Source organism: Siniperca chuatsi, linkage group LG18 (genome assembly GCF_020085105.1).
Source record: "Siniperca chuatsi isolate FFG_IHB_CAS linkage group LG18, ASM2008510v1, whole genome shotgun sequence".
Lineage (NCBI taxonomy): Eukaryota > Metazoa > Chordata > Actinopteri > Centrarchiformes > Sinipercidae > Siniperca > Siniperca chuatsi.
In genome coordinates this window covers 6,624,501-6,644,583 of record NC_058059.1, presented here as the reverse complement: position 1 = coordinate 6,644,583, position 20,083 = coordinate 6,624,501, and the positions used below count along the sequence as shown (strand labels likewise).

Sequence of the window (20,083 nt, the reverse complement as noted above, 5' to 3'; positions counted from 1 at the left end):
GCTTAGTACTACTATTCCTTCTATTCTCAAGTGTGCATTGACGTGACAGTGAGCAGCTGTAACGAAAGAGTTTCCCCTCGGGGATCAATAAAGTATTTCTGATTCTGATCTGCATATGAACAGTCATGCACTAAGTGTGCTGTCACATGGCAGCTTGTAGCTTTTTAAGGCAACAATCCGAGCATCAGATTTCTCAGTTTTATTGACACGAATCATTAACTATCTCATCTCAGATACAACACATGTCCAGCAAAGCGCAAAAAGAGTGAAAAGCTTTTGTCTTCTGCAAGGGTATACATTTAAACAGCATTATCCTTTACTAGCAGTGGGGGGGAAACATGACATGACACAGGATTATCCTCTAAAAGAAAACTCTCCCTACTACAGGCGCATGATGTGAATTGAAGATAGGAGGACCAGGTTCCCAGGATACAATACTTGATACATTCTGTTATTTATTTTTTTTCGTCAGCGAGATGTGAGCTAGATAGATTCCTCCTACGCAGTCCAAATAAACAAATACAGAGAGGCAAAACCGGTGCCAACAGTTACAGTGATACAGTTACAGAACTTTTGAAAAATAAAATGATTGCAAAGAAATATAAATAAACAAAACAAGAACTAAATACAAAGACGCAGGAAAAAAAAGTAAATATCTTTGCAAATCCTCAAATCCCAAAGGTATTCTACCTTGTTCCCCCTCCCACCCTCCCTTTTTTTATAGTATCATACAGCAAAAGACATTCAGAAGAGCAGACCGGAGTGATAGAAAACACTCATGCAAAGAAAGCCTTTTTCACACATAGTCACTAACACAGGAAAATCATCTCAAACAACAGCGCTGTCAACAGTCAGTGCCTTCAGGTCTTTTAGTGGATGTCGTTATTGTTGTTTGCTGTTTCCCTACAGACTTTTGATTTGCTACTGTACTTGATAAAAACGATATGACAGACTGCACCCATTAGGCTATCAAGTCTTCTGACGAGACTGACCTCCCAATTTTCTGTCTGTCCACTGGACCTGGGGATCCAACAGTTTATTACCAACAGTCTTCGTTTCAGGACCCCCATTGACCAAAAGAAAAGTTCAGCTGGGAGCATTTCTGCAGAAGAACCGGAGCCACAGGAATGAGCTTAGGTTGATTTCATTATATTAAAAAAACAAAAGGCGTGATGTTTTGTTTTTTTTTTTGGCATCTGTTCTTATTCTTTTAAATCTTATATATTAGTCTACTTTTACAATCATTTTCTATGCGGCAAACAATTAAAGAGTTTCATTCCAAAATAAAATACCTCTAACAAAATGATGGCAGCTATTAAAATAGCTAAATAATAAAAAGACTATGGGAAACTATTAATGTTAGAAGTCATATTAAGACCTTTATTTACAAAACAGCTCTGTTTTTCTAACAATCACCTGTGATTTTTGTGATATTAACGGATAAAGCATTTTTTCCTGATAAATATATCACATTTTGGAATGAAACCCTTTCATTTTAGATTTTTTTTCAGTCTCATGTATATGCACATTCAATCCATTTGCATTCACTGTTGATGCAGTCTCTCAGTAAACGTTATTTGATATTATAAATAGAATGGTCTTGCCATAGAGTCTTTTTCTTTCACAGATATATTTTTGTATATAAGGAGATCTCTACACAGACAATATGTATTTATGTATGTAATCCATTTTCTGTGGTTACAGTTCCTCTGAGCGGATGACGTGGAACAGTGTGACATTGTATAGGACCTGGTGGCCATTGTTCCAGGCATAGAGGGCACGGTCACGCGGGTTGTAGTCCAACATGGAGATATGTGAGTACTTATTCTGGAAGGCAATGTCGATGTACTCGTAAGTAGAGGAGTTGGTGGAGTAGGCGTAGTAGACCTTGGTGCCTCCTGAGTAGCCGTTGGTGACGTAGAGTGTACCACAGATCATAAAAGACTCGCCGGCACTCCTTTTAGGGTGGTTGGTGGTCCAGCTCTTGATGATCTGCAGCGTGTTAGGGTTCAGCTTGCTGATGACGATATTGCCGGCATTCTGGTTGGTGGCATAGACAGCCCACAGGCCTCCCTCGTCCACCATCAGGTCAATGTCGGAATGGCCGCCCCAAGCGTAGTGATACGCGTTATTGAAGCCGGCATAGTCGAGCTGCCGGGACTTGCTGATGGAAGAGGTGCGGAAGTCGAACTTGATGATGACGTGGCTCTGGAATTTGTTGAAGTAGATGGAGCCGTTGTAGACCACCTGACCTGTTCCTGACCACGGGTGGGGCAGCCGGTGGGACGTGAAGTTGTCTGAAGCCATAAAGTCTTGCATCGACTTGTACTCCCGCACGAAGCGGTTGTTATGGTAACCATCCATGTACCAGACCTAAACATCATGACAAGAAGGAGAAAATAGAATTAGGATCAAACACATCACTATTTCAGAGCTAGAAACCCCAACCATCATTATTCCTCAGAGTGCCTTGAGTATCAGAATGTTCTATGCAGATCACACACAGAATATATCAAATCACACCGTCAACAAGCATCCCAATTAAGTTAGCGCTGAGACTTCCTCCAGGAGCAGACGAAGCTGAGATCCGGCAGCTTCTGAATACAAACAGTCAGGATGACAGCCGCAGGGTGGCATGAGTTGGGTCCCGCAGGGATAATGCCAGATAATAATCATTCCAGATAAAAGGCCTGTCTCAGCTGCTCCGACCCTGCTTCCTGCTGGCCCTTGTGGTGGTGGGCAGAGAGCTCTTATTCCGGAGCTGCTAGAGGCTCAAACACTTCCTTAGTCTTAGTGGGACTGAGACACCTGAAACCCTTCTCCTACCTGCTTCCATGTGCTGCTGTGATTGACTTAAAAAATGATTCATGTCAAGGAAGCAGGTCTCCACGGGCCTAGAAAAAACCTAAGGTAAGGAAACCAAGAGATAAAAAGAAATGGAGCGGACCTGTCCGCTCCAGTCAATTACACTCTTCTTTGTCTACCCTTTGATAACACAGCACATCTGTCATGTGTTCTGTTCAAAATGTATTAGTTTCTACAAAAAAAGTAGCCTTTTACAGTATGCTAAATATGATGTTAGTCAGCAGTAAACTTCGCCCTTGCTGCTGAGTATCTATAAAAATATACACTTGCCTGTGTTTTCACAACAATTAGCCTTCAGGAAGCAAACAGCAAATTTACACAGCTACGGTACTGCTGGTTCTTCTCAAGTTTTTATCCCTTTTCCTCCCATGTGACATTGAGAGTTCTGTCTCTTATTAATGTGTCTCATAAAGCCGGTGCACAAAGAGCATGTTCATGCTAAGCCGACAAATAAACTTTCTTTATTTCCAGCTCCCTGCCTTCCTTGTCTGCTGGGCAGCTTCCCATTAAAACCACATAGATTTATCTCTGGTATTTCATTTTAATGTGTTTTAGTAATGAAAACAGACCCATTTATTGAGCCAAAAGAAGCCCCACTCAGATGCAACCAGCTGATTAAAAAAAAACAGTGATCAATTGACACCGACTTAAATTTCAGTGAGAGTTGACCTTCACCTCCAAGGTCAACTCTTACTTTAGAGTCAGGAAAACTATTTGTGTTGCAGATCTTCAGGTACTTGTCTCTTGAACAAAGAGGCACAGGGGAAAGGATGGATCAGCATTAAAAGTTTACAGCCAGTGTGGTTGTATTTATTTTCTCCTCCAATGTGTGCATGTCTGATATTGTGGGGCTGCGATTATTTTCATTAACGATTCATCTGCAGATAATCACAATTTCCAAAACCCAAGTTGACATATTCAACAGTTTTGACATTTGACCAACAGTTTAAAACCCAAAGATGTTCAGTTTGCCATCATACTGTAGAAGATCAGAAAATATTTACATTGGAGAAGTCGAAACCGGTGATTTTTTGCTTAAAATTTCAACTAATAATTGCAGCTGTAAAATCCTAGTGTATTTGTTTTGTGTGTGGCATGGACAGGGGGAAAAAAAATTATGAATTGCAATTTTCAAGTGACCATTTTTATATCACAAATTTTGATTTTAACTACAATCAAAGTGTGTAAAACAACACTGAAAGTATTCGCTGCTTTATTTGAGCATGCAACAGCAGGTTTAAATTACAAGACTGAAAACAAAGCCAAACATGGAGGATGACAAAAACAGATTCTGTTGCTGTCTGCTGCTACTTTGGATTAATTTTAGTTAAGCCAATTTTTTTGGATAAAATTCTAAATAAAGCTTTGTGGACTTAATGTACAATATAATTGAAAATATCAACTGACTGTTCTTTGCACTCATTTACAAAAAGTAATCAGAAATCACAAAAAAAATGCTATAGCTAATCTGAATATTACAACATTGTAAAATGTAGAGGATAATATACTATGTGGGCACCTTAAACCTGCATTAAATTATTTTTTGGCTACTGGGAGCAACATTGCCATACATACTTACATATAAGTTTAATATTCACTCTCCTTCTACCTGTAGCTCAGATCTGGTCTGCACCAACTCCTGAAGGAAATATCTGGCTCTTTAGTTGCTAAATGCTCCACTGTGTTCACCAGCTAGTCTCTAACTTTGTCTGCTGTTTGGAGCAGGGTAGGTAGTGTGGGCTGTAAAACCAAAACAATGAGCTGAAAGGCAGTAAAATGCTCTGTACACGCTGAGGGGAACTTCAGAGTTGAGTGATAATTCTCAGTGGGTTTGTCCGTGTGAGCAACCATTTTCATATTACAAATAGTCATTGATCCACTGTTAATATAAAAACATTGATTATAGCAGCTTTAAGAATAGGACTGGATATCGCTTGAAATTTGTGCTGATACGATACCTAAGGTTCAGTAGATTTAAGAAGATTTTTTTCAATATCTTTGACCTCAAATGTTAAATGCTGTCTAAACACAAGCAGCATACAAGAACTTTGCCTGAATAAAATAAAAGGCTCAAATTGGCAAAATTATGATTTTTAATCAGAATATAATAAATGTCTGATCAAAAAATAAGTGAAGTGACAAGTTTGTGACAGTTTGCGCAACAGACACAATTTGGTTCAATACCCAGTCGTACATTCAATATCATATTAGGAGATGATTCCCATCCATACTGTGTGACTGTGTGCAGCAGTACTGTACATACCCGTGTATCTCCTTCAGGCGCCAGAGGGTCAGTCATCCAGGAGCCGAACCTGGATCCAGACGTCTTGATGGTGATGGGATCACTGATGCCCGTCAGTTTGCCACATGCTGCAAGGAACAAAGTTAGATGGGAACATCTAGAGCAACACCCATTTGGGTATTTAGACTAATTCAAGATCTATTAAAAGGGATTCACTTTCATTTACTTTAAATCCAAATGAGTTTGCCTGAAGGATGAGGGAGTTGATGTCCAGCTTGTTGCTACGTCTCTGCCTTTCTCTTTGCTTGATGTACTGTGCAAGAGGTGCTTATTATTCATTTCACACATGCTAATGCCTGTTTTACTCTCTCTGTGTGGAAGTGTGAGAAAGTGAGAGGAAGAGGGAATAGGAAAGGGAGAGCCTCTGTGTATTCTGCTGTAGAGTGCTGCTTGTAAGTTGCTGTAGTGTTAATTAGTGTTGATTGAGGTGTTAATGCAAATTTTACAAAACTAACACTGGGCTCTGTGACCCTCGTGACTGAGAGCTGGTCAGACTAATGTACCCTTTCTAATGAGCACAGACAAAAATAAGAGACAGGATTTTACCAAGTAACATTACTTCTCAACACCACTGCAGCACATCCATTCATTTAGACAACCTGTTTTTCAGACGATATTTCAGCAAGACAAAAGTCGATTTGATTTAATTAATTATTAATTTTATCTCATGAATGTAATGAGTCGTTCTGATGTGCTAATTTAAAGAGTGGGACTGTGACGATTTTCATTTTAAGTTTTCATTAACATCTTTCTCTGTGAAGCATTGCATCCATTAACCCCTTACTATAACACTCATGATCCCTCTTTCTTTTAAAACCCCTATCATCTCTCTTGCTCTTTATTGTTTTGAAATGTCATTTTACTTTGTAGTAATACAATCCAGTATGTTCGTTTCCTTTGCTAGTCTCATTCAGTTATCTGTCAGACTCCGTGTTCTCATCTGGTCAAATTCCATTCACTTACATAATGAAAATTGTGGCTTTGCATGTGTGTTTGAGTGTTTGTGTGACTCTATGTGCAACATATGTCGTGCCTGTGAGTATTTGTGGGCATCACACCTCAGCGGCGGCTGAGAGACAAACACATGTCATGGTCACATGAGCAGCATCTACTATTCCCATTAGGGGTTGAGTCCCTTTCGTAACCCACAGAGGGATTAGAGACTGCAGTAATACATTGGCCATTGATTTATTTATTTCTTTTCTCTAATCAGGCCTCTATCTTTAGATGACGCTACTATTGCAGGCTGCTGGGGAGCCCGCTGATGGATCTGCATTCTGGAGATGCACACAAGATCTAATCCCCTTTTGGCCTGAATTTGCCTGGGCCAAAGCAGAGGGCAGAGCAAATGGAAAACCTAATGGGAACTGGAGCTGATATAACAAAAACACCATCAGCATTGAATGTGAGGATTTAGATATAGAATGAACACTCAATTCCTGAGAAGGGGGAATATGTGTTTTTAAAGGATAATTTCAGTTTATTTCAACGTGGGTCTTTTTTGTAGTTTTGGCTATAGTTTTTATCAGTTATGATAACATTGTACTCACCAAAGTAATGGTGAGATCTGGGAATGCTGCAGTGTTGTCGTGGCAAGGCCAAAGTCCGACAGGGCAAGAAACACGAGTGGTTAGACGATCAGGCAGCTTGTGAACCTGAGTATCTGAACCACTTTATTTTGAGGTAAAAAGTGAACACACCTAAATAGTGATAGTAGGGCTGCAAATAACAATTATTTTCATTTTCAATTCGATTCAATTAATCTGCTGATTATTTTCTCAATTCATCATTTTGTCCATCAAATGTCAGAAAATAGTTTCGAGTCCTGTTATAATTTCCCACAGCCCGAGGTGATGTCTTCAAATGTCAATAGTTTGCCTTCCTTTTCTTTTCAAATAAGTTTACCCAACCTGTTTAAAGGCCCTGAAACTTCTTTTTAGCGATGTCTCCCTGTTCCCAGATGTGAGGCGAATTCAGGTCATTTTGCCATAGATACCGTTACAATTGACCTATCTCGCAATGTTAAGTGAAAAATAATTCATGAGAAATAATTTATGTATTCTCCCCGTGATTCAGATCTGCTCCACAATTTAATGGGTTCTTCCTTGACCCATGCTGCACCCTTCCACCAAGTTTCATGAAAATTGGGCCAGTAGTTTTTCCATAATCCTGCTGACAGACAAACAAACCAACAGCACCGAAAACATAACCTCCTTGGCGGAGGTAATAACATTCAAGTTATAAAATACCAATTACTGTTTAATAAAGATGAGGGAGAGGGAAGAGTAAAACAAAGAGATACGTTGAGGTTGTTTGTAAAGAGAGAAATATTGATCCTGTGGCATGTGAACCTTGCTATAACATTATGCCTTTTCATTCTATTCTCTACAGAGGAAATAGAAGGGGAGAAAAATGGCTGCAGAGCAGGTAACAGTGGGGTTTATGTGTTGGTACGACTTTCCTGCTCCATTCATCAGTATCGGTGTGAAGGGGCTGGATTTGCCTGAAGCTCTCTGTGCCTCCACATTGCTGGGGCATAACACAGGGTGATTTATTTATTTGATTATTGCCCAGCAAGCTGGCATGTCCACTTGATCGATGGCCATTGTGTCCCAGCAGCCGATGGGCTGTTAGTCTCTCTGGCACAAAACAGCTTGAAGGACAGCTCTGCGGGGACGCTAGTTACTCTCTTTCACTTTTCCTGCTCGCCTTCACTTTATCAGTCTTTCTCCTTCCCCCTTAACACCTTCTATCAATTTCTCCTGTCGCTCTATTTATTACTCAATACTCAAATGTCTTCTGCCCTCTCTATTTTTCTCTTTTTTCCCCCTGATGTTGATCTGCTGATGCAAATTTAGCTAGTGACCTTCGCAAGTTTAATCTCAATAACGGGAGTGTACTGGAGTGTATTTGTGTGCACTATGCATGAGTGCCTCTGCAATTGTGTGAAGATGAAAGGAGTAGCCACCCTCTTTTCTGCCTGAGCCAGTCCCTCGCTGGGTGACCTCGCCTTTATCTCATCTGATCTCACCTACTCACACACACACACACACACACACACACACAGTGGAGTATCTCCCACAGTTCCCTGCTCTCCTTTCTTTGGCAGTCTGACCACAGATGTGAGCAGCAGCATGTGCATTGAACTGAGAGTGAAAACACAGCGACTTACAAAAATAATCGTGTATACATAGATAAAGAGAAATAATGATGAAGTGATATGATGAAGTAACTGGAGAGCTGAGATTAGGTATCTGCTTTTTGTACTCTATATATTCAATTTAAATACAATCACTGTGTTTTGACTAGCTTTCCAAAAAGAACAGTAGGCATTGTAACCAAAGGTTTTCCAATTCCTGGCTGTCATCTTGCACTGTGAATAAGTTGAAACAGGGACACAATATACCCGTGATGTGCGGCTTGAGTGTCTCTGCTCTTGTAATATATCTTAGTCACTGTAGTGTGGGTGTGAATCTATTAGCACTGTGGGCTGTGACAAAGGTGTGAAGAGACTGACACAGGGGCTAAAAGCAAAGATAATACTGTGATGTGAACTTGCAAGCTGAGAAGGCTGTCAATATCTCTCTTCCTCTGTATGCTATCCATTGGTGTATGATTGTGTGTGTACCTGAGGAACCATGTGAAACACCTCATGCCTAATGACGTATTTAAACATCCCATCTATTTCATCACAGGAAGCCAGTTTTGTGGGGCGCTACTATAGCCTCATGCAGAACTCGACATTAAAACGAAATTTGCTAAACAAAGTTAAAACGTAGGAGTGCCACTAATGATTATTTTCATTATCAGTTCATCTTTCAATAAAGGATTTATTCTATAAAATGACATAAAACAGAGAAAAGCAGCACATCTTCAAATGTGAGGGGCTGAAACCCAGAAAAGATTTGGCTTCTTGATTGATAAATTGACTTGAATGATTTAATCGATTTAAACAATTGGTGTCAATTTTCTGTCAATTGACCAATGGTTTCAGCACTAGTGCCTTGTTTCTTTGCAGGAGAAAAAAGTACAGAAGATATAGAAGTTACCAGGATGGAACTCCAGTTCTGTGCATGCATGCGTAGCCCTCTAATGGACTTTTTTTTATTGGTTTACCTTGAACATGTCAGAGTATACCAATAGCAAAGTCAGTCAGAGAGCGAGCATGTACAAAATATAACCATAGAGTGTAAATGACGAGTGTGTTAGAAGACTGTGTAATATGCATTTGAGTGGTAGAGTATCGCAGCCACACATAATGTTCCTGTGATGTTCTGAATTATGTGAATATGCCTGAGGATCTCTTTCTGGTCAGTCACAACATACTGTACATCAGTGGGAGTGTTTGTGCATGCACGTGTTTGAAGAAAAGTGTGTGCCAACAACTTTCTGTGCCTACCTAATTTTTGCATGCATGCTCGGAGTCTCTCCTCAAGATTTGACACTCTGTTGTGGAGCTCCTCGTAGTCATAGGCCCCCATCTCCTCCTGAAGTTCGCTTAGAACTGACGTCAGATTCTGGACCTCCTCCTTAAACTGCAATACCAATTTGGCATCGGCTTTGTACTCCTCCAACACTGGTATCAACGGTCTAAGCTCCTCCATTTTCGCTTTTATGGCCTGAAAGGGTTAGAATAAGCTCGGTTGAGTGTCATGCGCGACAAAAGGAGACTGTCCATAAAAGAAAAAGAAAAGAAAAAAAAAACACCTGTCTGAACCTGACTACTCTGACTCTAGCCTGCCTCTTCACTCACATGAAGACCCCCTGTTTGTGTCCATGTTCAGTGTTTGTGTGTGAACAGCTGTGTTTTGTCTGTGCAGGTGTGTGTCTGAGCAAACAAACCCGGAAAATATTCTCCACCCGCTGGACGAGCAGAGCAGGTGGCTCCGTCCCGGCAGTGACCAGCCGTTAAAAAGCAAGCCCTCGGTACACCGACAACAATTGGGAAAGCTCTTTATTGGTCATCATCGTTTAAAATGCAACATCGTATTAAGGGTTACATGCTTTTACATGTCACACACAACAAAGTGTCTCGAATTTTACGTCTATAGTTTTACGTATAGATTTGTAGTAGTAACCAAATATGCATAGACAAAAGCCAAAGGAAAATAAAATAAATAACAGCAATTAATAATAAGAATAAATGTATTTACGTTTGAAAAAAGCTTTTAGATGGAAAACTTTGACAGCAGTAACATGCAGGAAGAGATCAGTGGTGGGTTGGTTTGGGAGAGGGGTGGGGTTTCTTAGTCTTAATGGTGCTAAAGGTAAATTAACTGTTTGATGCCCAAATGCTCTCAGTACTGTGGCCCAGTTCAGTGGAATCTGGAATTGACCTGCCTCTTCTTCCCTGTGGCTCTCTTTACATGTCTTAAAGTTAGCCCTGCAAGCAAGAAAATGACAAACTGTTGACAGGGGCTAGAGCTTGCTAACCTATCTAACAGACACACAAACAAACGCACACACACTTAGTATATGCACGTAAGACAGGTTACAGAAAACTGAACACATGCACTGAATGTGGCATTGGATGCATGAGGTTTTTGAGCATGCATAGGTGAGGATCACACAAATGTATTGGTGTGGGTAAGATGATACAAACACTGAAGCTGCTTTTGATTAAGAGTGCTAAAGGTAAGAATACAGATAGACTGAAACAATGCATTTGTGTGTGTGTAACTGCAAAAAGGGCTGCATATCAAACCTTAACACTTTTTTGGTACCATCTGAACTGTGTTCATAGCACAGAGTAGCTTTTGAGTACCTCAAACTTTGAGGTACTTAAAGGTGGCATCGAATGTCTCGTCAAATTAGTAATTTTGTGTACTTATTCGTTGATATAGAAAGTTCTTATAAGGCTGCTTGTGTTTAAACTACATTTAGCATTTGAGAACTTCTTTGTTAAAGGACCAGTGTGTAACATTTAGGAGGATCTGGAAAATGGAATATAATATTCATGAGTATGTTTTCATTAGTGTATAATTACCTGAAAATAAGAATTGTTGTGTTTTCATTACCTTTATAATAAACCATTTATATCTACAGAGGGAGTGGGTCCCCTTCCACGGAGGCCGCCATGTTGCACCGCCATGTTTCTACAGTAGCCCAGAACGGACAAACCAAACACTAGATAGGGCCTTTCGTGTTTTTTGTGAGTTTCAAGGCCACTGTAGTTTCTCCTGCATGCTGGGAGGGGGAGGGGGAGGCGAGCGACATTCAAATTGTTGCAAACTGCAATTTCACCACTAGATGTAACTAAATCCTACACACTGCTCCTTTAAATGGGAAAACTGAAACGATTATTCGATTAGTCGAATTGGTTAATCGTTTAAGTAATTTTTCACTGAAAAATGCCCAAAATTCCTCAATTCCAGCTTCTTAATTGTGGAATTTGCTGCTTTTCTCTGTCTTGGACTTTTGGTCTTGTGGTGTTGACTGTTGGACTGATGGATGTGGTGTGGTGGCTTAAGCAGTTCTGAAACATCTCCACAGTGGGAACACACAAACACAAAATGGGTAAGGCTGTGTATAATGGGCTACAGAGCAGCTATGACAGAATGGCGGTTGGGTCAATGGCTGGAGATCTGGCTTCGTACCTTGTATTGCTTGGCGATGTTCTGCTTGTGGTTCTCCTCCACCTGCCTGAACTTGGTCTCCAGACCACGGAGCTGGACCTCCATCTTCTCCACATACTGCAGGTCCCTCTGGGTTCGCTGGTCCAGCACCTGGATGGACTGGGTCATGTTCTGGACCTGCGGTGGACACATTGGACTGAGTAATGAAATAAATCTTTATTTCCAATGGTCTAATTAGAGCAGTGGGCATGAGAAAACGCAACATACTTTCAATATGTTGTTTTGGCTTGTCTTTCTTCTTGCAGTGATTCACAAACTTTGACATCAGGCCAACTAGTCAGGGGCCTCAGACACATGGTGGAAGTGTAGAATACATACTGTTAAGACATTTGGTTTCTCCAAAAATGTTGTGGTCCAGAAACTCCATAAACTTGGCACATCTTCTATTTATTCAGGAGAAATCTGATAAGGTCTGTATTTTGTAGCAGCTACATTATTTGGGGATTATCTCCATCTTTGGATAAAATGCATATTTTCATAAATGTGCTTAAATGACCCGGGTTGCATCATTAGATGTGTTGCTTTGGATGTGTGCAGTACAATAGAAACTCGAGTGAGAGTGAGTGTATAGCTGCCTCCCATGATGCCTGATGGGTTTCCAGGGAGCTCATTAGAGCATGATTCCTATTCTTGTCCAACGGGCAGAGAGGTGATTGGAAGACCACAAACATGGGTAAGCCTATATGTGTGTGTGCGCACGTCTTTGTGTGTGAAGTACTGTAGGTAAAAGGAGTAAAGGTGGTTACTATGGGCATTGCATCACTTTGATTGCTAGGGTCATGTGTTGCAGAGGAGTTAAGCGGTAATTACCTTTTCTAACAGCTGCCTCAGTTGTTTGGTGCGGGCATCCCGTGAACACATGGACTGCTGCGGCGCCACCACAGTGCAGACACACCTTCCCTCACTATCCTGGGCTGAACTGTACACCTGCCACGATTCCTCTGGGTTTGCTGGCAACACCTGAGGACAAAGGAGTGGATAAATGAAGAAAAGGGGCAGTTGAACAGCGATGCTAGAGGAGAGGGGAGCAAAGAAAAACAACTCAGACAAAAACAGAAAAAGACAAAAGGGGGGACACTTTATCACAAAAACACATCCTTGTGTTTGTATATGAAATAACAAAGGAGGACACTTTGCGGCTATGTGTCCATCAAGTGTATTGTGCCTGTTTGATGCTATAGCTGTATCGCATTTATCACCTGGACACCACAAACCACCAGGCTCCACCCGCTTTGCACCATCATACAGTGTATTTTAAAGCCACACAAAGGGAAGATGCAGCCAGTCAAGACAGCTGAAGCTACTCCCATTATTCAGTGGGTGTGTGAAAGCTCAGAATGTAAAGTGTGACGTGTATGACGTCAGAAAGAGGGTTTTTTTTCTGAAAGAGGGACAACTCCAGTTACTAACCTGCTGGTTGGATGAGACTGAGAGAGTGACTTTATAAAAAAGATATTCATCACTGCATCAGCGATAAAAATCACTGCTGCTTAATTCAATTAGTGAAAAGGAGTGATTTCACAAAATCCAAAAGGAGCAATCGCAGCGACTGTCAGTCAGCTGCACTGCTTTCTGCCAAAGGATGTGCTGACAAGACAAAGAAAATCACTATCAAGCACCTGCTTTAGTGCCAGTGTTCCTCTACTCAGACATTTCTGCTACACTGGTCACTGACAAAAATGGTCAAATAAAATCTTAAAAGTAATGTAAAAAGAATCTTCTCAAAATCATGAAATAAACACAGCACATTCAGGATAACTGAGTAAATATCAGCTCAGTACATCCACTGCTTTTACTATATTTATTTATTTATTTGTCTTCAACATCCATTGTTCTAAATTTCAGTGCAAACATCCACTTGAGGAGTGCTCACAGTGTTATCCTGGCACAGAGACAGAATCTGCCAGGAGTCTGACAGAGAAACAAAGAAACGCTTCATCTCGACTCTATAACAGTATCTTAGCTTTGAGCACCTCTCTCATTCACACACACTGTGAAAGGAAGAATGAGGACTCCCGCTGTTTCGGACGGGGGAAAAAGGCTGCCTTGAAATTTGTCATGTCAATCCCCTAATTTTCAATAGCAGAAAAAAACCCGATAACTTTCCACTTAGTGCAGGCTACTTATATCGACAGGGACAGCAGCACAGTGGCAGCTGGAGCAACTTCAAACGCAGGAGGAAGATGTCTATGACGCCTCTCCAAGTCTTTTTTACTTTTGCATGCGCCTCGCAAGCGTGTCACGTTGACAGAATTTTTCCTCTTAATTATGAACCAAGCGCACTTAAAAGCGCACATATGTTGCCTATGTTTGAATTGTAATTTGATTGCAACAGTCAACATTCATTCAAAAAAGCCAACCAGCTGCAGGAAATATGCGAAACTTGCGCACTTACTCCTGTGCTCCGGTCTGGGTACCCTCCCTGTGCCGCCGTGAGCTTGGTAGTATTGAGCCCCACCAGAGAGGGGAGGGTCTGCGACATCCAGTTGGTGATCATCGCCATGGTGCTGAGCACGACGCCGATCTTCAGCAAAGGCACCGACATCTTTGCGCTCTGCTTGGACTTTATTTAAGCCGTCTTCATTCTACAGACTCCGGTGAGAAACAAGGGAAGCGAGTCATGTTGCCCAGAGAAGCTTGATGTTTCACCCGGGACTCCGGCTCGGCTGGTCTTTTTTTGGACATCTCCAACGAAGCACTGGCGGCGAACAAGTCGGACGCGATAGGGACGACCGAAACGGGAAGGTCAGGACGGAGATAAAACTGCAACACTTGATCCAGTGGAAGATAAAGAGGGAGACAACCGAGAGCAGCTGCTGGAAACGTCCTGCGGGTAGCTCCTCTTTCTGCGTTGTCCCGCAAACTGCTGCCTCTCCGGTTCACCGTTACTATTTCGTTGACGCCCGACAGTCCGCCTCCTGCTTTGGTGCGCTCTGTGATTAAGTGCCACTGACTACACACACAGGCTGCTCCAAATGGATGAGAGAAAGAAGGAGGAGGTACTACGGATCTATCTATATCGCCAGACGCAATGATGTCAGCCAGGTTGGGGTCCGTTCATGGTAATATCTTGGATTGCGCCTGTTTCGCCCATAGCTGCCGACACTGGCTGTCCCCAGAGCGAATGACAATGTGCAGTGCGGCTGAGGTCGGCCGACACTGATGCTGAGGGATTATTTATAGCGGACAGTGACATTTCTTTCTCCACTGCCCCAAAAGGACAGGAGGATCTCAGTTATAGAGGCGAACCTCCTCGGACCCTGCATGGTAAAGCTGGCCTTCGTTTAAACTGTAACAACCACTGCAGTGTGTGACTACACAGCCCACATGTCAAAACTTACGCAGAATGTTGCATTTCAATGACAACGGGGTGTTAGGACTCAGAGTATGCTTTATTGACAGGTTACTGGATGCCTCGAGCGCAGAGGATGAGCTATTAATTCGCGTGACTCTGGCGCCATCGTGTAGCTGATTTTGGCATTGCTGAAAAAAAAAAAAAAAAAAGCTCAGTCTTAAAAAGACAACTCGTCGATTTGCATTGACTTTACATTATATAAATGTCATGTTTATGCACTAACTATATGGTTATTAGACTCAAAACATTGTGGGTGCATTAGCAAGTGCAGTTAAATGGTGCATATTTTTGTTTAGAATTATCTCTCTCAGAAATGACAAATAATTCATTTTGTCCTGAGCCTAAGTCACCAACAGGCCAACAGAGTAATGCTGCAGCCTATGGGCTAAATTGCAGCACTGCATGATACATGAGGTCCCCAGAATAGCAAGAGTGGTGCTGTGTCCACAGCTATTTCTGTCAGCTCCATAATGCATTTTTCTGGTAAACTGAAAGATAGAAGTGAGTGAAGTTTGCACTCACTGCACCTCCATATCACTCCCCTCTCCCTGCCTGCCACTTTTATCTCCCACTTCTTTATGACCTTTGAGGTGAGAGCTCACAGTGGTGATGGCTCCAAAGATTACTGCAAAGTATCGGCAGGGGTCAGCTCACTGCTGTGCACTGCTTTCAAGAGTCCAGTCTAGTCTTGTGTAATATGGTGCAGTTCAGTACAGCACAAAGGCCTCTAATGCCATGGCTTTCAAATGGATACAGTTAGTTTTCTAAGCTTCACAGGTGTGGATCGGTTTCAATAGAGGTGAAACTAAAGATCAAAAGTTTAGGTGCCACCTCTAATATAAAGTCCTCAGAATTTAACACAGCAGCATCAGGAGGAATGCCACAGGTGCACTGATAAAAGACAGACTCAATGAAAAGATCAATTAGTCAGTCAGTCATCAGACCGTCAGACTATTTATCAAGAGTGCACAATGATCATAAATAAGATTGTGTAAGAGAGGTTAAGATCAAATGATATGGTCATTTTTTGAGAATGTTTGTAGTGTTGTGCTGGATACTGTAAGTGTGCCTTCCAAGTTATTTTCACTTTACAATTTAGGACAGAAATTATGATTTAGAGTATGTGAAAGGTGTAGATGTGGCTGGAGGGACAAACAAGCTGGCACATCTTACAATACAATGCAGCATAATAATAAAGGGAAAAAAACACAACAAACAGCAGCCTCAGAAATGACCAATAAACATAAAACAATATAACATTAAAGCATCATAAAAGTAGCATTTCTGACTGGGCTATTGTACTGTATTGCATTATAGCAAACAGGTGTTTAGAGTTTACAGTAGGAGAACCATATTGACACATTCAGTATCCATTCTAATAAATGTTCTTAAAGTAGCAAAAAAATCCCATTTCTAGCCTGCAAGTGAACTACAAAATGCATCATATCTCCACCTACTCCTCTTCTGCTACTCCCCCCCCCCCCTTTCATCGCTCAACCAACAATACTGAATAATAAATAGCTTCAACCCCAGCTGCCAATCACACCATGCATATTGCAATTCAGCTCAACTCCATCTCAGCTTCTCACATAAAACCGGATTGATTTCTTTTTTGTTTCATTCATTAAAAAGCCCTAACTGTTTCAAAATGTTCCCCCTGCTGGAGCCCTTATAATTTAATCTCGAGCAACATAGACGTGTTGGCAAAGTAGATTTGGTTGTGTGAACATTGGCGCTTTTTTTTTTTTTTTTTATGTAAAAATTCACACATTCATTAAAAAAAATACATTCTTAATTGTGCATACAAACAAATCTAAAACCTTAACATGTGCAGGTGTTTTACACGAATTCTTTGCATGGTGGTTGTTTGTAGGATGAGCTATGGTGTGTAGGTTGCATGGCGTCAAAGGGGCAGCTATAGTGGTGCCATCTGTTTTGTCAGGTGTCTGTGAGACACTTTAGGATGTGGGCCTGAAGCCATGGGGGAGCCACTAGGTGAGGAACAGATGCCGCTTTTATTGCTTGCTATTCTCCTCTGTGTGAACACCGAGCAGTAGCCAAACCTTCAGCGGAGGGGATGGAGGTAAATAAATGCAGGTGGAATTGAAGAAGAGAGTGTGCTACTAATCAGGTGTCTCCCTGCTCCCTCGGCCAGATGTTAAGAAAAGAGCTGCAGCTGCCCCACACTGTCTGAAACTCTGTGAGACTTCTGGGCAAGGCGCTTAATGCGGTCATTAAGAGAGCGTCATTGTTCAGCATCAAAGGTCGAGGCCATACTGCCTGGATGGCTTTCTTTTCTCATGAGGAACCTGGCAAAAAAAGCTCTCTATCTTTCTGTCTGTAGATACACCTCTCACTTTTTATATCTTCAAGCAGAGATGGCCTTGCCTTCCTGCAGTGAAATGTACTGTATGTTTCTATAGCAGGGGCAGTATAAATAGAGCCTGTCAGTGTATCTTGTGTTTCTGGAAGGGAGCGGAGAGGCAATGCTGTGGACTAATATCGACTTACCTTCAAACAGATGATACACACACTCTCAGGCCCTCAGAGAAAGACTGTCACTGTAGCGCGGGCCCTGACCTGCACCGTGCAGGACCCGAACCGACTGTCATGAAGCCTAAAGTGAAACACGCTTTCTTTTCCTCCCTCCTCTGACTGATGGCTTCCATCAATCGGTGCAAATAGCCCCATTGTTCGATTGTGTCAGCATTTTTTTGCACTCTGCTGCTGCACTGTATGTCCAGTTCAGATTATAGGCTGCACATTTGATGCTTCAATGTGGGGAGATAAAATCGCACCATCAGTAAGTGTTTCTAAGGTTACACCTTTGATGAAATTACAAATCAAATTCCGCATGAATGTCAAAATCAAGCTGTTGCTCTGCGAATAAAAAATGTTCACAACACACTGACATTTCTAATAAATTCGCGGAGATCAATTGGTGGCATATTTCTGCCAAAGCAATATTACATCAATATTGTTCTAACACAATGGTTATCTGGGCCAGCAGGGTTTGCAGCAACCTGCTTCCAACACGTTTTATTGAGTTTGTCACTCGGAGTAGAGTATATTACAGTTACACTGGGAACAGAGATTAATTTATTGATAGTACCTCAGTGGCATATTTGATTTTTTATTTTTTTTTGGTCTCCAATTACCAACCACAAATGGATTCACACAACAGTGAAGCCCATGAAATATGACTCTCTGTTAAAGCAAGGGCAATTAAATCATCAAATTCTTCAATCCAGTGGTGGCAGGGCCTGGCAATAAATACATTGACTCCCTCACTCTCTTTCCCACCATGATACTGTTTGTGGCAATTTATAGAGGCAACAGTTTAATGCAACAGTAACTATTATATGTATTGCTGCAAATGGCCTTTTAGAGAGCAGGAAGTAATTACTAGTTCCAGTAAAGAAGCACAGAAATGCAATTTATTGACCAGTAAATTTGTTTACCACTCCTGAGCTGGGTGGCTTTACATTGTTGGGACTAAATGTTCTTCTCCACCCCCACCCCCACCCCCAGGCAACAGTAAGTCACACTGTGGTCATTGAGCATGCTCAAAGCACCTTCTTTGAGAAACTGCATTTGATTGTGGAGCCTGATTTAAGAGGAGAAGCCCATAATTCAACAACGGCCTTTTTAGAGATCGCTACAGGCAACATATTGTAGTAGAATAGCCCTGAAGTTGATTATTCTGACCATTTGCTGATGGGGAAATTGAGCGATCATGCAATATATCCCCCCATACCTGGCCCGTTTGTCAGCCCCGGCAGTGGAGATACTGAATAGGGCTCTATCCGCGCCCGTAAAGCACAATGTATTCACATCATGTAATCCCACCCGTTAATCTGTTTAAGCGGGGTAGAGGGCTATTTCACCGGGGCTCTTTATACGCGGTAACCGGGTAATCTCTCGGTGGATCTGGAGCCAATTAAGCTTTTAATACAGGAGGTGGAAAATGGCGTTAAAAACCTACTTGGGTGAGTTCTGTGCCCATGAAGATGAGGAGAATCAGAGTCAGGAGCTTGCTCGCAGGCTGCATCTCTTGCCTCCGGTGTGTGTGGACCAGCGGTCTCACATGCAGATCGAGTCCCTTTGCGTCCCCCCGCACAGCAGTCCTTTCCTCCCGGCTCTCTTTTGCGTTGCACCTCGCTCGAGTTTTGTATTATTATTATAATTATTTTATCCCTCAGCAACCCAGTAGCAGAAAGCGACAGATCTGTTTCACGGAATCGTCTCTGTGCATATTCAGTTCATATCGGGAGCCTATCTTCGGTGCCTCTCCCCTCGGTCTTCAGTGGCCGCACTTATTTATCGCTGCGACGGACTGTGATGAACATTGGGCTAAAGACGCGCAAACACTGTCGTATACACAGCTATAAACCTTCACTCTGATATTGCCAAAAGTTTACCTCCCCGCCTCAAGCTGCCGTATAAGCTCTCGATGAAAAAATGAGTGACGGCGCTGTACATGGTGCTGAAAACGGAAGTTGCATCGCCAAGAGAGGGAGATTTAAATTGGCGTATTTAAACATACAGGAGGGAAAATGCCTTTCCAACATGATTTGCTGTTAGTCTGTCATTAAAAAAAAAGGAGTAGGGCCTTTCACCTACTCAGAATTGTTTCATCTTTGTCTGTAGGGGAAAAAAATGGAAATAAAAAACATGCATCTGAAAAAAAAATCCTTATCCTCAGTAGTTACAACCCTGCAAAATACAAGCTTTGGGGCTCCATGTTGTTACTTTGGGCTTGGGGTTAGGGGCTGGGCTATGTGCTTATAGTTAGTATGACAAGGTGTTAAAACGTGTTCATTTTAATTAAGTAGAAGTATTAGCAGCAAAATGTACTTAAAGTATCAAAAGTTAAATTAATTAGGCGACAGAATGGCTCATTGGATATAATTCCTATTATATTAT

At 41.7% G+C, this 20,083-nt stretch overlaps 1 protein-coding gene across 2 annotated transcripts; it reads right to left on the bottom strand.

Moving 5' to 3' along the window:
• Positions 1-184: 184 nt before the first annotated feature.
• On the bottom strand, positions 185-19,660 carry olfm1b (olfactomedin 1b). 2 transcript variants are annotated; one of them, XM_044175427.1, is made up of 6 exons: positions 19,143-19,660; positions 12,613-12,762; positions 11,764-11,919; positions 9,567-9,786; positions 5,129-5,235; positions 185-2,373 (listed from the first exon to the last, which is right to left on the bottom strand). In XM_044175427.1, exons 1-6 carry the CDS (start codon positions 19,206-19,208, stop codon positions 1,699-1,701), a joined length of 1,374 nt encoding a protein of 457 aa, XP_044031362.1. In that variant the 5' UTR covers positions 19,209-19,660; the 3' UTR covers positions 185-1,698. The 2 variants fall into 2 exon arrangements, with proteins under 2 accessions (XP_044031362.1, XP_044031361.1); XM_044175426.1 differs by lacking the exon at positions 19,143-19,660 and adding an exon at positions 14,198-15,656.
• Positions 19,661-20,083: the final 423 nt, after the last annotated feature.

What these genes read in the sequence shown, in the direction of transcription:
- olfm1b (XM_044175426.1), bottom strand. Translation starts at nt 14,347, where the DNA reads ATGTCGGTGCCTTTGCTGAAGATCGGCGTCGTGCTCAGCACCATGGCG. An exon ending in ACCCAGACCGGAGCACAGGA is followed by an intron (nt 12,763 to 14,197) that starts GTAAGTGCGCAA and finishes CTTTGTCCTCAG; the next exon opens with GTGTTGCCAGCAAACCCAGA. An exon ending in ACATCGCCAAGCAATACAAG is followed by an intron (nt 9,787 to 11,763) that starts GTACGAAGCCAG and finishes TAACCCTTTCAG; the next exon opens with GCCATAAAAGCGAAAATGGA.